We start from the raw sequence: 17,685 nt of genomic DNA on the forward strand, positions 1-17,685 counted from the left end.
AGTTTTCACATTATGCTTGTTATGGTTAATAGGAGTTGTCATACAAATCATCTAGAGGAAGTCCAAAAATGAAACTTTTCTGCATGTAAAGACTTAAAAAGTGGCTTATGGATATCATATTCGTCTTAAACAATTCCAAAATTATGTAATGGGAATAAAAATCGACGGAAATGCGTATGGTTGACAAGAGGAATGCTAAAAAATAACCTCTGGTGCAAAATACTTCATTTGTGTCGCGGAACATCGAAACTATCATCATTTTCGAGAAAAATGTCGGCACTGAAATCTCACGTAAGTTATGGCAAAAGGAAACAATTGTTTCTTTTAAGAAATTTACGAAACAGAAACTTTTATAGAACAAAAATGAAACTTTACAAGTCTCTCTCCCAAGACCATTACAATATAAGGAGCCGTGAAGGATTTGTACTTCTTTACGTTCTGACAGTTTAAGGCGGAATGGGGACAAGATTTCAGCAAGTTTTGGCCCTCATATATCTTGGAAGCCCACCATGAGTTTAATAATAGCTCGTCGCGAGATTGGCCACAATTATTCAGTGAAGAAGAAAACTTTGGCGTTGAATTTTACATATGTACTTACAAGACTGAGATCGTAGAGCCCATATTCAATACTGTGATCCATTTCGAAGTTCCCCCCCCTTTCTTAAGGAACAAAAACACAGAAACTTCAAATTTGATGGGGAATGTTTATTATCATTCAAAAGAACTTTCTTTAGCATTTCTTTTATGAAAATTATCTCTTTCACATGTTGTCGGCGGCTAAGTTTCAGATAATCCATCCGTTGAGTACAATTTTCGATGACCCGTTCGAATATTTCGACTGGTAACTGGCGAATGACACGAGTGATGTTTTGCTCCAAGGTCTGAATGGAAGCGGAATTGTCCGCATAGACTAAAGACTCTACATATCTTCACAGGAAAAGTCTAACGTTGTGATATCACACGATCTTGTTGGGCAATCGACCGACCCAAAACATGAAATTATCTGCTCACCGAAGTGTTCTATCAGTAGATCCATTGATTGATGTGATGTGGCGCCGTTTTGTTGAAACCAAATGTCGGTCAGATCACGAGCTTCAATTTCAGGCATCACATGGTCGATTATCATGGTCCGATAATGATCGCCACCGAGGGTCACGTTCTCACCGGCATCATTTTCGAAGAAATGTGGACCGATGATTCCTCCGGCCTACAAACCACAACAAATTGGAAGTTTTTTCTGAATGAAATGGCAGCTTAGATCTTACACAAGATGTGTTGGTACGATTTCAATTTAAGATCTTTACGTAAAATGTGCCAAGTCGTTTCAAACATCATTCCGAGTTACTGCGAACGGCGCCGAAGCGACTCTCCACGGTCTTCGTGTACACTTTCAGCTACGTCTGCTATATTTTCTTCATTGCGTGCTGAAAGTGGTCTATTCGGTTGAATATTATCCAATAATGAATGTTGTGTCTCAAGATGGGTGATGGTGTTGCGAATAGTTCGCTTTCTGTGACAATAGCTCAGCGTGTGCTTGAACACAATCGAACAGTGAAGAATAGAACTTTATCGTTGAATTTTATATACAACACTTAGTCGAACAGTCCAAATTAAATATCTTATAGTATCAGAAATAGAAGATACTTTTTACCGAACTCGTATTTGCGGTACCTGTCGAACAGAACAGAATTTCAACGGCTTTTTGAGGATGCTCTTTGCCTAGTACCATTACAGGTTAAAATACCATTTCATCTTTGTGTTCTATTTTCTGAATATATGTAATTTAGGTTTGCGTGTTGATTCTGCAGGTGTGTTTCGGATTTAACATAAAACTGTCAATAAAAATCCACCAGCCCTTTGAAGACGGATCTAAAATTATTCAATATTTTTACGGGTCAAACGGAAATACAAAAAGCAAACTAAAACCATTTATTCGTGGAAACTTTCACAATAATTGTGTAAACACGACATTTGGCAGCGTTACGAATCGCCAAACAGTCCCTTTGAAACAGAACAAAGTTCATGAAACGCTTCATTTGCGAAAATGGTAAAATAAAAATTATAGAAATTGATATTGATTCGCCTTAACCCGGCTGCAGCGCGAGTTCAATCCGCAGGATCAAAGTGTCAGCGCACCAATAAATAATTTCGCAACAAATGAAGCGAGCAAGTGGCGAAAATGCAACTTTGATACACTCACATGCCTATTACCCAAATAGCAAAAAACAAACACATTTGAATGGTCGTGTGTGTGTGTGTATGAGAGCATGTAGTATGGCAGCCGGTAATCGAATCAAATAAAACCCTTTCGCTAATAAAATGTGCGCATTTTTTCGTACTTTAAAATTTGCTTTGGTTGTAGAGTTACCGAGCTACACTCCTCCAGCCGAAGCTGCATTGCATCACCCCGCGACACACCTTTTTATCGGATGTTTTATTGCCCTGCTCGAATTGGTTTATCTGTGAAATGTGCACTCTGTCCTCCACTCAGCCGTCAGCCCTTCGCTTTGGTAGTCTGTCTGCCTTTGTAAGCCTCTGCTTCTTCTCATTTCGCATTTTGCATGTTCGGGTTAAAGCATTTTGCTACAATTTCAACCCGTTCGCGCGTAGACACGAACATGTGTGAGTGTGTGTAACTAAAAGTCGGTTGTGCTGCGGCATCACGTGCTGTACTTAGTGTTGTTGGTAGCATGTTTTGTAACTCTGTCTTACATTTGTTGTTTTTGTGACGCGCAGTGCTTGCTGGCGCACGATAGTTGGTTTGTGTGTCCTTTCAACCGAAAAACATCGGATAAACAAATAGTTGCGAGTGTTTCTAACAAGTATCCTTTCGGCTTTGCATTTTTTATCGCGTGCGCATGTGTGTGTGTTTTTGTATTTTCACTTTAATCCTTTGATGTGTCACATTGACGTCGTTGTTGTTGTACTAAATACTGTTACTGTTACCGGTCGCAATTCGTATGCACGAAGTGACGTTTGCGTGTTGAGTTGTGATAATTTTTTGTTTAAAATTTCAAATGATGATTTTAATCCGCTAAAATCGCTTTAGTCAATATTTAAAGGATTAGTGTCAGGCGAAAATAACATATAAAAGACTAGCAACTTTTCGGCAACATAAACTCGAAATAATGAAGTCGAGACATTGAGGATTTAAGTTGTTTGCGTTATTTGGTTCATTTGGAGTTTTTAGGTAAGGTTCAATACACATTGGATCCATGAATGAGATTCAAAGATTTTTACTGTAATTTAATATCGCAAAATATTTGGTCGTTTCGTATTAAATATATTCAAACTTCAACTTATTTTTTTATATTTATAATAATAAATAAATAAGCTAATATGAACCATTTTGGTTGACAACTTTTCCCCATTTTTTCGCTAGAGACATTATTTCATCAGTGTAAATCGAAATTTCGAAACCATTGTTGTGCTACTCGAACTGATGCAGCATCGTCTCCGTAAAATTCATCAATTTTATTGATGGCTTGCGTGGCATTCTTTTCTTTTTATACAAAAATTTCAAAATATAGTGAATTTCTTCATTATTTTCACTAATTTTTGAACAGCTGTAACTGTTTTTCAAGTTTTTTGGTTAAATAAAGCTTGAAATCTCACCTTTCCAAAACGATATAATATGACACAATGTGATTGATAGCACTGGAGATATAAAACTGCAGCGACATCTATTGACAAAATACGAAAGGACTTTTTCGACTACCATATATAGTACATGTACATATAAATAAAGTAAGGAAAAAAGTATGGGTCTATTATTTATTTATTTAGTAAATATTTAGAAGCTCACATTAATATTTTTCTAAGAAATTTAATTCATACATATTCAAATTCTTGACTGCTTACCCTCTTATTATTAATTAAACTTCAATATTATCCTTATGCTATTTTCAGATGAATATCTTTGGTCTAGGCACCGAGTTGTTCGCTTCATTTTACATTTACAGACATAAATTTTAAGCTCAAAAGAGTCACAACGCTGTCAGGACAAATTTTATCAAAACTTATCCGACATTGTGCTGACTTTCTTCATATCTCACGATAGTCCCGAAATTGATCGGAACTATTAAATGTAATCTCTTAAAACACTGTTAGAGAACTTTATTATGAGTGAAGATTATTTCTAAATGACAACTTCTTGTTAGGTCCTAAAAATCTTGTTCGAGATATGTGCTTGGAGAGAAGCCCAGGTAGATAAGGTGAGATATACGAAACAATTGATACCAATTTGCTAGGAGATATGATATATAAGAAGCTTCTTTAGGTATTTGATAAAGCTACTTAGTTAAGAATAGTTATGTTAATAATAAAACTCTTATTTTTAATTTTTTAGTTCTATTTTTCAAATAGAAGCACTCTTAAATTTTTATGATCCAGAATTCACACTACCACTACTATTCAGCCCTGTGTGAAACCATAAAAATAAATCCCCTGTAATTCGAACTTATAGGTAAGAAAAATTTCTTGTGACCAATAAAAATTTGTTCATTTTTTGTTCCCACCAGTTTGGTGTCATATCTGTAAGTGTGAGTTTCCAAGTGTTTGGGTCTCAATCTCGCAAACGCGACAATCAAGAAGTAAATGCTAAGATATTTCAATTTCCTATTCTCTAATGCAGCTTTTGTAGCTGGCAGTACGATTCTCAACCTTACAGCATGGATGCCGGCAATGGCCTATGAGAATCCCCACAAGCAGGAAGAGGAAAAGAGCTCACACCTCTTGCAATCAATTTTTATCCAAAAATATCTCACCATACTAGAAGAGGGATCAGCAATGCATTCCCACTCCACTGATAGCGGAGCCAGGGCACGTTTATCACAAAGTGACTATATGCTTTTCTTTTCGCTGCTTAGCGCCAATTGACTTGGAGAGTTTGGTTTTTGTTCGTCAAGAGAGGATTTTAATTCTCAATACTACTACCTACTTAGTTCGAAGTAGCACCTGTTGGCAAGAATTATTCTGAGTTAGATGTCGATGCGGACGTTGTTGTGCTGGTTTCAAGTTTGACGAAATTATCTACGACTTTGAAGTTATGACAGTCAACAGTGACGTGGGAGCCTAGTCGCGAGTGCGACTCTGTTCTTCAGATGAGTAATTGCTATTAGAACATCTTCATGGTGGGGCTATGGAGCGTCTATTCCACCGTCATCGAATGTGGAATGGGGTTCTCCATCTCCTGGTGTTACGCTTTCACTGCTATTCAGCAGGCTGGGGAAGTGTTCTCTCCATAATTTCAATATGCAATGGACAATATATTTGCGTTGTTGCTTCTCCTTGGAAATGGAGTTCTAATTTCATACTTAATAGAGAAATAAAATATATTTTAAATTATAAGGCTTGCCGCTTTAAATCGGGACGATCCGCATTTCTAGCTATGAATCAAGCCATCTATGTCGGGTGTTAGGAAATTAACCAATTGTCCAATGTAATAATATGAATAAGACAAGTTTCGCGATTTAACTTTAGGAGTCCATGTGCGCATATGTTGATAGCGATCTTGCAAATAAATCATACTCGCAAACATACTTGCCTACTTTAGTTGCAGCCAGCAATCAACAAGAGCGTTCACTTCGTCGTGGCAGCAATTAATTGTGAACAACAAACACTAAACGCAGCAGTCACATGACACAGAAGTCACTCAGCCATGCCCGACACGCAACGACACGTTGTCACTAATGTGTCACTGGCGGCACGCGCAACGCAAGCAAAGGCAATAAAAATGGAAGGAAACGGTTAAAAATCAGGAGCACCGCGGCAGGTGTGTAGAGTAGGCGAGCGAAGCAGTCCAGTACAGTCTCAACGGACATTTCGCTACAAAGCGATGGTCGCCTTTTGACTCGTTCACACTTTGCGTGGCAGCGTTTTGGCGGCAGATGTCGGAATACTGCTCACATAAAGCACGCGTTCAGCCGAAGCCAACAATTAATGACAGTGAATGGGTGTCTCAATAACGGAAATTACAAGGATATGACACTGGTGTAGAGAAAAGTACTTGAATGAAGCACATTACAACTAAATCAACACAGTTGCATGGAAATAATAAAAAAAGGAAAGAAAGGAGAAGGAAACTGTCTAAAAATTGTGCCACATTTCGCAGCAACTGTTGTGGTTCGGCAATAATGGCGAGGCAGCATAATGTCCTTTGTCTAATTCAGCAGGACAACGCCGCGCTGGTTAAAGCTGTGGCTGTGGTGCGCGAAAAAGCGACCCACGGGCAATACAGTGGCGAACAAATTCGGCAAACAGCCTGATGAGAGGGGGATTAATGCGCTACTTCCATCTACATCCGCACTTTTTTGGGTGGCTGGTAATTAATTTTGCGCGTATTTCTGGTGTTTTTTACTACTTTTCACTGTATTTTATGGGCTTTATTGTTTCTTTTTTAATCATTTTCTGTCCTTTCCATCATTGTACTGGCTGCTGTGCCGGCGCTGGTGTGATAATCCCAGTTAAGCCTCTTTTTATTGCCACCTAAATGAAATTCGACAGCTTGATCGCCATCGATGACGAAGTAATCAATAAATAGCGGCGAACAGAGTCAGAAAATACGTTACTTTTCAGCGTTGCAAAGCGCAACAATAATCGTTCATTACCAGATGCCTGCAACAGGAACATGTCGCGTCATTTGCATTTATTTGCCACATATCATACAAATCACAATGCCACTAACAAGACAACCCCCCTGAGGAGCGTGATTCCACAGCTCACAGCTCGCACTCACTATGCCCAACTTGTTTACGTTCGCCCTAACTAGGCATGAAACCGTTTGTCGGTAAAACAAGGATGTCCTTGCAGCGCGCGTTAGCTCGTTTGCGGCGCCTTCTTCTTCACCTAATTTGCAAGAATCAACCATAAATTAAGAATGTCACATTAATTATTCACGAGCACTGCAGAAAAGGCGTCGGAATACATCTTCCACTCGTTTCGTCGCATTCGAATGTTGCTCGAGTGTTGTTGTTGTTATACACTCAGTGACATTGCATTTTAATTAACAGCGATCAGCAAACATGCTCGCTTACGCTGTTGCACCGTTAGCGCTTGAGTTATGTCTGTTTGTGTGAATTGTTTCCGCTTGAGCCCACTCGAGGCACAATGCCATGCAAAATGGAAATTTAAATATTTTTCTAACACTTTATTGCGCGAGTATGCAAAATAGTAGTGAGTTATACTCACGCGCACTGCTGCCGCCGCGGCACAGTGGGCTGTTTTCAAAGCAGTTAACTTCAAAACTATTGAGAGCAAGCTGGCACCACTAGTTACCAGGTCGCGTTCATGCTCGTTTTTCGTAGCAAAAGTTTACCTTTCCACAGAGAGTGGTGGTCTCCTGAGCGCACAGAGAGTCGGTTCAAGATGAACATCCCACCAGCACAACGTGGTGATATTCTTAAGATTCAGTATCGTCAATATGGTGCTACAAAGCTCAAGAAATTTCATTATTATCAATATATTGGCCTTCAAGTATTGAAATTGTACCAAATGTAACGCTGTAGTCGATTGCCACACACAATGAGTCCAACGAATGCCACGTAAAAGTCTAAGACCCTTCGTCAATGAGAAACTCGATATTGAAATCAAAAGTTAATATTTCGTGAAATAACCAAGGAGGTGTAAACATTCTTTCAGCACCACTGTGCAGCAGTAAAAACAATTTCATTGATGATGTTGAATGTTGACTTTACCGTCGGTCAGCCATAAAAAATTACTCTTGCAACAGAATGCAAAGCGAGAGCGGGAATAGAAATGAAATGAAATGAAATAAATGCGCGCAGTGTCATAAACACCCTTTGTCTTTCGCTTTTTCAGGACACCTCTAGGACACACACACACACACACACGCGAATTAATGTATTTGTTTTGCATATATGGCACTGGAAGAATCATTTGGCATTTTACTACGGAAAAGGTCGTTTAACTGCATTTGCATAACAATGAACTCAGCCGCTGACTCTATCCGTTAGTTTGCCGTAAAAGCGCGTTGACGAATGTAAATTTTTAACAACAACAAAATACACGTACAAATGGCCATTTATTTTTATATGAGTACTGTATGTATACATATACCATAAGACAACCTGGTATGTAAATCTTATTGTGTTAAATAATATTTTTTGAAGGCTTGAGCATTTACTGTCTGAGGGTGTGAAGTCGTAAATTATGCAGATTCCACAAAATTTATAATAAAGACAACTGTCGTTTGAACCCACAACTTATTGTATAGATATACTTATATGTCAGTAAAGACATTATTCTATATAAAATATCTTAACTACCTACTTTCGGTTCAGAAATTAAATTTCTTCCGTTTACTTGATTGGACATTCGTTATTGTATTATCTTTTAAGTCAAACTGCGTGCTGTCTAGGCTCAATCGATCAACCAACGTCATGGCATAGAACTTAGAGCCTATCCCATTCTGGTACTAGCAATATGATGTTTTACCGTTAATTTGAAAATAAAACGATATTAAATCAAAACACTTCTAAATACCCAGTTCTTTCATTGCCGCAATAAAGTGAACCTTTTCATATATAAAAAAAGACGAATGAAGATTTCCCTTAATAAATGACCTTAACTAGTCTGTGTTCTGAGAATGAAATTCTTGTACATAAGTAAATTTGTAAAAGAAATTTACATTGGTTTTGAAATTTTCCCATTCGATTGCTTGAAAAAAAGTTAACATACTAGACAAAAGATTCCAATCGAAACTGTTATATTTTTTTACTATTTAACCTTAAAGAGAAAGCATAAAAAGTAATCATCTTTAGGTAGGTAGAGAGCCCCATTGGGTCTAATTTTTCCTCACCCTGTTGTCAACTCTCTGAACCACCCAACATTTTATATTTGCAACCTCTGAAACGGCATTCAGAAACTCTCGACCGATAGTTGCGATTCTTTTTCTGTACAGAGCCTTGCATTCGCATAGAAGATATTTTTCTGTCTCCTCTTCTTCTAAGTTCCGACAGCTTCTACAAAAGTCATTGTATCGTACACCTGGTCAGTTTAACAGTTTAAACTATATAACGGGTTGTCAAAAAAGTCTTGCAGTATTTTTATTGATTTTTTTTTTTAATTGAAATTGAAATGAAATTTTGATGACTCATGCCCAGCTCTTAACCGATGGTACGGCTGCTACTATGCCGGTCTCTTTCGACCAATTCAGCGATTTTATCGCAATTTTCGACGACAGGCCTTCCGGAGTGTGGCGCATCTTCGACCACCTCTACACCAGAACGAAAACGTTGAAACCATCGTTGTGCGGTGGAAATGGAAACTGTCTCGGGTCCATAAACTGCACAAATTTTATTTTCGGCTTGAGATGCATTTTTGCCTTTATCGTAGTAGTACTGTAAAATATGCCGAATTTTCTCTTTATTTTGCTCCATGTTTGCGACGCTATAACTCACGAATGACTTAAAAGAAACGCTAATCAATAAAACACGTGTTTGCGCGTGAAATGAGCTTTCCAAAAAGGTATAGTATGACCCGATGCGACGAACAAAACTAGAACTACGCGCTTTCAGCGCCAACTAGCGAAAATACCGCAAGACTTTTTTGACAACCTAATATGTATATTTGTTAAATAAAATAGTTTAAATTAAGAGTGGCTAGAGCCAACGAGAACGATAAGAAAATGATCCTATGGACTCTTAGGTTTATAGAAAACTCCTGTTCTATAGATAATTTACGGCAAAAACCATAGGGCTTAAGGCATTTGAGTATTAGATATCGGTTAATATATTTTCAATTACAACAATACTTATCTCATTTTAGGAGTCATTACTGATAGATGTCATCGTAGTTGCTCAAGCCGTTTTGTTGATCGGACCCGCTTCTTTACATAAAGTTTCAAACTTTTCGAGAGCGAGTGGTATTTTCATAGCTATTATATTTTATAAGCGGCACCGAAATATAATATCTAGTGAAATGAAATACAATATTCCATATGCTTCGAATTAGAATGATGAGATTTCGTAATAAAAAACAGCTTTTATGATTTTTTACTAATTGCTTGACTCAGAATCAAAGATGGACACCAGCAAAGAGACAAAGAGATCACATTTCGCCAAGGTTGAAGCCTTCCTCTAGTTGTTGGCTACGCTGGAATTAAGTTTTAACAACGGCTTTTCCGCCTAGCTATCCATGTGTAATGATGCCTTCTGTGTCCTTCCGTAGTTCGCATACTCTCAAACTCTTAATTCATGATTTTGCTGGAGGAAATTTTGTCTCAAAAGAAAATTGTGAAAACCCACTCTCCTATAAAATTACCTTCAAAAGGGCAAAAAATTAATGAAAAATATAAAATCATATCATTCTAACTATGTCAAATAAAACCTTCAATTTAATGCAAGAAAGATGGATTCCGATTTACTAAATCTTGTTTTATTATCACAAGAAATACTTAGCTAGCATTGCCATGCCAGCTTATCTGATTCTGTTATTTCGGTTTAGCTTAAGCAGTTTATATACCATAATAAAATATGGGATATTCAAATGTGATCTTCGAAAATATTTTATGGTTAAAAAACTCATGCGATAGAAGCTTACGCAATAATTAAGTCTACGAGTTTAGCACTTTCTGCTGCAACAACAAGACATCGGGCTTAATGATAATTCGCTAACGCTCAATGTTGAAGCAACCACAATTAACAAGAATAGCCGAATTGAAACAAAGGCAACAAAACAATAACAACAATGCTTAATGTAAAAAGCTATAAATATGAAATGTAGTTAAAATAATGAACAGTTTTAACCCCACCAGTCGAGAAGGGGAAGGAGGAAGTTGGTGGTAGAGATTTAGAGTGCTCAGAAGAAGTTGCGACGCCAATCAACAGGGTTAACGGAGACCATGGTGAGCACAGAAAAGGGTGCAATGCAAAGTGAGTAAGGATAGGCTTAGCGCTATAAAGTGAAAGCTGCACGAAAGGGAGGAAATTACTTATGATGGCAACGAAAATTATGCTGCGAGCACCAGCAAAAATAACAATAAAGTGCAACAAGGATATTTTTGTAACTTTTTCAAATGCTAAAATAACACAAGCAACCGAGAAATTATGAAAACCTCTGCAGCATAAAAACGTGGTTTGTTGCCACAGTCGCACACACAATTAAGCTGACAAAACAAAAGTATTATTTTTTGAGTTGAACTAGTAGCAAAATGTTTCGCAAAGACGCATTCTATTTGAGTTTTTTTATAACCACTTATACAGGCTTTTTCCGGAAAGTGTTAAGACTGATTTTCTTCCGCCGCGACGGTACTTCGGAGCGTGCGCGCACCGACTGGTTTCAGTTGAGGGCGTTCCTAGCTAACGAACTGGCTGGTCAGCTGTCTCTAAGAATCTGGAGAATCAGGACAAACATTTTCGCGCGGCGTGTTTCTGTGAGTGGTGCAAGCCGAAAATTCACCGTTCATTAGAGCAGAGGTACGCGATTAAATTCTGTGTGAAGCTCGGTGTTTCGGTGGCACCAGACCTTTTTGGAGGGTCGGGAAGATTTCGGTGATAAAGACCGGAAGAGTGAGCAAATCCAAAGTGAAAATGATGCTCATTGTCTTTTTTGACATCAAAAGCATCGTCCACTATGAATTTGTTCCTCCAGGACAAACCGTCAATGCCAAGTTTTACGTGGAAGTCCTTAAAATACCCAAATGAAGGGTCAATCGGGTCCGACAAGACATCGCAGTCGATTGGAAGTTACACCACGATAACGCCCCGGCTCGCACCGCCTTTCTTTTGAACAGTTACCTAAACAAGGCCGGCATCCCAACGATTCCGCAGCCACCCTACAGCCCCAACCTGTTTTTGTTTCCTTGCCTGAAAAGGCCGAAGAAAGTCAAGCATTTTGAAACGACAAAGAAAATCCAGGCAGCATGCACCTCGGCTCTCAAGACTTTTCCGGAGAATGCCTTCCCTGACGCCTTCAATGCTTGGTAACCGCACTGGCAGTGCTGCATCGACGCAGAAGGAGTTTATTTTGAAAGTTTTTAAAGAATTGTAACGATTGGTTCAATACATTTTTTTAAATCAACTCAGTCCAATTACTTTCCGGACAAACCCTGTATTTAAATTTTTATATTTTTTTTTTACTTTGAACTGACCTTCTCGGCTCTTACGGTTCATCAACCAAACCTTGTGAATGGAAAATACCAGTTGTCTACAGTTTTTCACCACACACTGTTTATTTGCGCCTTAACATGTGTGAATGCGAGCGGACTTTGTGAATGAAGAAAATCAACCGAAAATTAACTACCCACACACATTGCATTTATATGAAAGTGTATTGCTGCATACGCTGTAGATGCGCTGTGCCTCTTAATAGTTCAGCATGAAATTTTAAATTGAGGCAGCGAACACTTTGGCTTTTGAAGCTGGAAAGAAATAATGAATGCTAATGCCTGCGCTCTTGAAACGCGCTACAAGGGTGTAAGTCATTAAAATGTATACATTGGACAATTTCGAAACTCCACAAAGCACGCGGGGCACCAGCCACCCCGAGCCGCTGTGAAGGCCTGAGGCTAAGCGGCTATGTATGAAATTGCCAGGCAAAAGTAATATGTCCGCCATAATTTGCGGGTGGTAAATTAGCAAAACATATAAAAGATTTTTTGTTGTTGAAAGTTTTGTGTACTCGTATGCAAAAGAGAGTTCAGAGTCATTACTACTCCTGCGCGTCTCAGTGCTTATTTACATTCATGCACTGTTTTCGGTAATCCGCAGTTTGAATGGCTTGTTTGCCAATCAAAGTGCCACTCCGGAGTCGTCATATTTTCAACTCCTATCGCGGCCACTCGAGTTAATCCCTGCTATCAAAATGCCAACATCAATCGCTTCGGCATTGAATGCGTGTGCGCATTTGTGTGCGTACCTGCATGACATATCCACTTCTGTCATTTGATTGATGATTGTCGCAACATCATAAATCACTTTCAAGTGCCGTGCACGCGTTTGCCTTAACGCGCCGCCAATGGAATCCCGTTATAATACCGCTTGGCGTCCCTACTGTTGGCGGCCAGGATTAGTCGCTTGCCAAACGGGTCTTTGGCGGGTCGCTCAGACTCTCTTTGATATATGGCGCAATCCAAGTGAATTATGTCCGTCCCGGCATTAAATAGTTATGCGCCTAAATTATGTAAATACACATTTATTACATATTTACATATGTATGTACGAATGTTTGTATGTAAATGCAATTATTTCACTTTTGTCTCAATCACAAATTAATCAATTAGTAAAACACCGGCGCGGGCGCGAATGGATTAATTGTCTGAAGTTACTGCTTTGCTCCAAGTCAAAGCTCGCCGAGTCATTAAGTTTGTAGACAGCGTGTTCTACAGTGAATACTTCGAGACGTTGACGTTATAACCGGATTTGACATATATTAATTCTATTTCTTCCAAATATACTTGCTTTTACTTCTTTCCAATGCAATAATTAGACGGTTGATTACAGTTGCCTGGGGAATAATTTAGACTAACCGGGAACCACCGCTAATGATCTAATGCTGGCGACTTTCACGCTTATTACTAAAAAATGATCAAAATGTGGATATTTCCGGTATAAGCCATTCAGAATCCTTAATAATGTCCAATAATTTCTCTATTACTTGTATATCGGAAAATTAATTGTTTTTAAAATCAAAATAAAGAGGGGAGATAAATGAACGCCAGTCCTTAAGGTGCCATTTCAAAGTTCCATCGTATTTTGAAGAAAAACGCTAAAACTTCAAATCTATTGCGAAATGTTTATTATCATTCCAGAGAACATTCTTTAACATTTATTTTTTGAAGATTATCTCTTTAAAATGTTAGGCGCGGTTACGTCTCAGATGGGCAATCGGCTGAGTTCAATTTTCGATTACTCGTTCGAACATTTCGACTGGTGACTGGCAAATAACACGCGTGATGTTTTGTTTCAAAGCCCCAATCGAAGCGGGATTGCCCACACTGACCTTAGACTTTACATATCCCCACAGGAAAAAGTCTAACAGTGTGTGAAATTATCTGCTCAACGAAGTGTTCTCTCAATAAATTCATTGATTGCTGCGATGTGAGGGCAGTTTAAACCAAATGTCGCAGAGATCACAAGCTTCAATTTCAGGCGTCAAACAGTCGGTTATCATGGCGCGATAACGGTCGCCATTGACGGTTACGTCACCGGTAACATTTTTGAAGAAATACCAAACCAGACCAAACCGTTATTTCTGAATGAAATGGCAGCCCTGGAATCTCTTCAGTTGCTCTTCGACCCAAATGTGGCAATTTTGCTTGTTTACATACCGATTGAGCCAGAAATGGCTTTCATCGCTGAACAAAACTTAGCTCGAAAACGTCCGATCTTCTCATAACTTTTCAAGGGCTACGTAAAATAAGCCAAGTCCTTCTATACGTCAGTCCGAGTTGCTGCAAACGGCATCGAATCGATTCTCCACGGTCTTCGAATATTATGCAATAATGAATGCTGGGTCTCCAGATGGGTGATGGTGTTTCGAGAAGTACGCTCGGTAGGCCGGTTATGTTGACCATAAGTGGAGCGAAGCGCGCGAAACACACTCTTCACAGAACATGAATTTCCGTAATAAAGCTGAACGAAACAAAAATAACATGACAACTTGAAACGACTCACGCAAGATCTGTAAAAAAGGGTGCTTAAAAAAGTACCTGTACTTGAAACAATTTGATAATGAAGTTCAATATCTTAATTTCTTTACAGATCTTACATCACATAAAGCGGATTATGAGGTCATTTGGTCATTTAATGGAAACTGCATTACTTCACAAATTGTGCCCTCAGAACTAACCATACTTCTGCTAACAGCTGAGTACACAGTCAAGGCGCCCTTTGTAGGTTGTTAAAAGCACAACAACACAAACAACTCACTATTCTATTTGCCCTGGATTTATAAGTATATTCTATTATTACACAACCAATTATATATGCTCCCCCAAACTGCAAAGTTTTTCTTTAACATTTGTACTATATTAGTCGAATCCATCAAAACGTGATAAATATTGTTTGACTTCCCATAAAAAAGCGGTGAACAAATGCGTTGCTTAAGCATATTTGTACATATGCTCCAAATTTCGAGTGAAACATATGTAAATGCTCAATTACACGTGTTAATTCCAACAAAACACGCAAAATTCCATTTGATTTCCATGGCATTTCGACAGTCGAGCAGGCATGGGCTGTGGGTTTGCCACTCCTCCTGGTGGCAAATATTTGAAAAATTGGTTGTATTTAGTGTGTAAATATTTTACGTTATTTATTGTGCACTTGTTCTGCATAAATTAAGCAAATGGGAGATAAGATAAATTCCGGTTATGATACCAATGCACAAACAGGAGCAAAATACCGAGCTTGGAGAGCAAAGTACGGGCGCGAAAGTGCGAAATCTAATGGCAATGTCATCAACTTGATGGAGTGGCATGTAGCCGAAAACAAAAAAAAAAATTAAAAAAAAAAATATTTAAATAAAAATTTATTTTATAGGGCAGTATTTGCTCCAACAAAAATTTGTTGACTTTCTACGATATTTTAGCGCAATATTTTTTTGCATATGAAATTTATGCATTTTGCTAATTGATTAGATTTTTTTTCTCATCAAATTTACAAAATTAGCATTATCTGTTAATCTGAAAAATAGGCTAAATAAGAAAAATCTTATATAGTTAACAAAATAATGCCTCGTTTACACAAAGAATTTAATTATAGAAACCGGGAACACTACAAATATTCAATTATATCATGCTTCAAACCTTATGCTTAAGGTGTTACTTGGGTTTCCTCGGGTAAAACACTGCATTTTTCAACAATTTTTTCCTCATATAAAAAGTTAAATATTTTATTAGAATTTTTTATTATTACAAACATACATTACTCGTATTAACAAAGAAATTCTGAAATTTTTGAAAAAAAAAATTTTATTCGGCCATTGCAACGCCATTTCCGGTGACATCTCGGGAAAAAAGAGGCAGGATAACTCGTTACACGATCCAAGATGGAAAAAAACGTGTTTAAGTTAAAACCTTAACTTAGAACTAGAACGAAAGAAAAAAATTTAAATTGGATTTTTGGCAGATATTTTTACAAAAAAATTAAAATTTTGTGACATTTTTCTTTCAAATAGTTATAATCAAAAAAAATACTTCATCCAAGTCTCTAAGAACTTTATCCCAAAGACCTGTTTAAAATTTCATGAAGATCGGTTGCGTAGTTCTCGAGAAATCTTGCTAACCGGCTTCAAAAACACAGTTTCAAGAAAACCTAGCTAGCAACAAGCGCACAAGTTATCAAGGCTGTATCTCCGAAACTTTTACTCGGATCAACTTGAGAGGTTTCCAGAGGTATTGTAAAATTGAATAAGACAATAAAAAAATTCGATTTATTGAAACCCGTAAACCCAAGTAACCTTTTAATTTCCGTTGAATAAGGTATCTAAGTATTGGATACTTGAACCATTTCGGTTTTTTCATTTTTGTCTTCATATCAACTAAAACTTAGTAGAGTGTTTCTATGATCTATATGTGACAGACATATGTATTCCTCAATAGAGAGTTTTAGCTTAAACAAAATACTGACTCAACCAGCCATCCAATTTAAATCATACCTCGTCATCAATGAAATAAATAAATTTCATAGTGTGTTCGTCTCTAACTATGATATGAATGATCGTCCGATATGTATTCGATATTATATGCGTGTAGCCGTAGAATCAGCAAGACATAGCGTTAACTTCAGTCCCACCGAATCTGTAATACCCTTCACAAATACCAAAGATCCTTATAAGAACCTGATTCCGATCGTTCAGTTTGTATTACCCTTGTGTGCTATAGTTATCCGATTTGGACGATTTCTGCGGAGATTGCGTAATTGTCTTAAATAACACATCACATCCAATTTTGTGAAGATATCTCGTCAAATGCAAGCACTTTATTCCGATCATTCAATTTGTATGGCAGCTAATGAGAAATGAGTAGTTTCTTGGTGAGAGAATGACGGACGGACGGATGGACGAAGAGACAGACGAACATATGATCACCTGATCATTTATAAATAAACTTTTTATTGTCTCCGACGTTTCTTCTTGTATATTACAAATATCCTGGCAAACTCAGTATGCCCTATTCGGAGCATAGAACATATTTAGTTATTAGGTTTATTAGTTTATTTATTGAATAATTTTGCTTCCTTAGCTAACTAAGCGGACTTATTTACAAATAGAAGATATACGTTTTCTTAAATCTTATAAGAACTGACATGTTCCAGCTTAAAATCACTTAATATAGAAACTCAAGAACGTAAAAATAAGATAATAAACATATAAACAATGAATCACAGGCATATTATTGTTTTTTACACATCGACTTAGTTCAATTAAATAAAATAATATGCGCAGTCTTGGTCACTAACCACAAGAATAGAGAGACTTAAAGACTTAGATATATTCCAACTAAAAGTATGCTCTTAAGACTAAACTCGTCAACCATTTAGAGCGCTAATCTAATTAATATTTGCCTACACTAGTCCAAATGACTGGTTGCTATGACAAGGGGCCGTAAATCGGTTCAGAATAGTAGAGCGTGGGCACACCCATGCCCACCGTGTACGGTTCTGTGGGAGCGCGGGAAGCTTGCAAGCTGCGTTTCGAGTGCTTTTTGTATCTGAAAGTGAAACG

The 17,685-nt window shown here is 37.8% G+C and overlaps 1 protein-coding gene across 1 annotated transcript in view; it reads right to left on the bottom strand.

Annotated features, from left to right (window-relative positions):
* Positions 1-17,157: 17,157 nt before the first annotated feature.
* Positions 17,158-17,685, bottom strand: part of LOC120777896 (cadherin-23) — a 28,195-nt gene continuing 27,667 nt past the window's right edge. Inside the window, exon 9 of the mRNA XM_040109467.1 lies at positions 17,158-17,671. Within this exon, the coding sequence (XP_039965401.1) occupies positions 17,551-17,671 (121 nt within the window). The 3' untranslated portion in view covers positions 17,158-17,550. The remainder of the gene's footprint in view (positions 17,672-17,685) is intronic.

Source organism: Bactrocera tryoni, chromosome 5 (assembly GCF_016617805.1).
Source record: "Bactrocera tryoni isolate S06 chromosome 5, CSIRO_BtryS06_freeze2, whole genome shotgun sequence".
NCBI lineage: Eukaryota > Metazoa > Arthropoda > Insecta > Diptera > Tephritidae > Bactrocera > Bactrocera tryoni.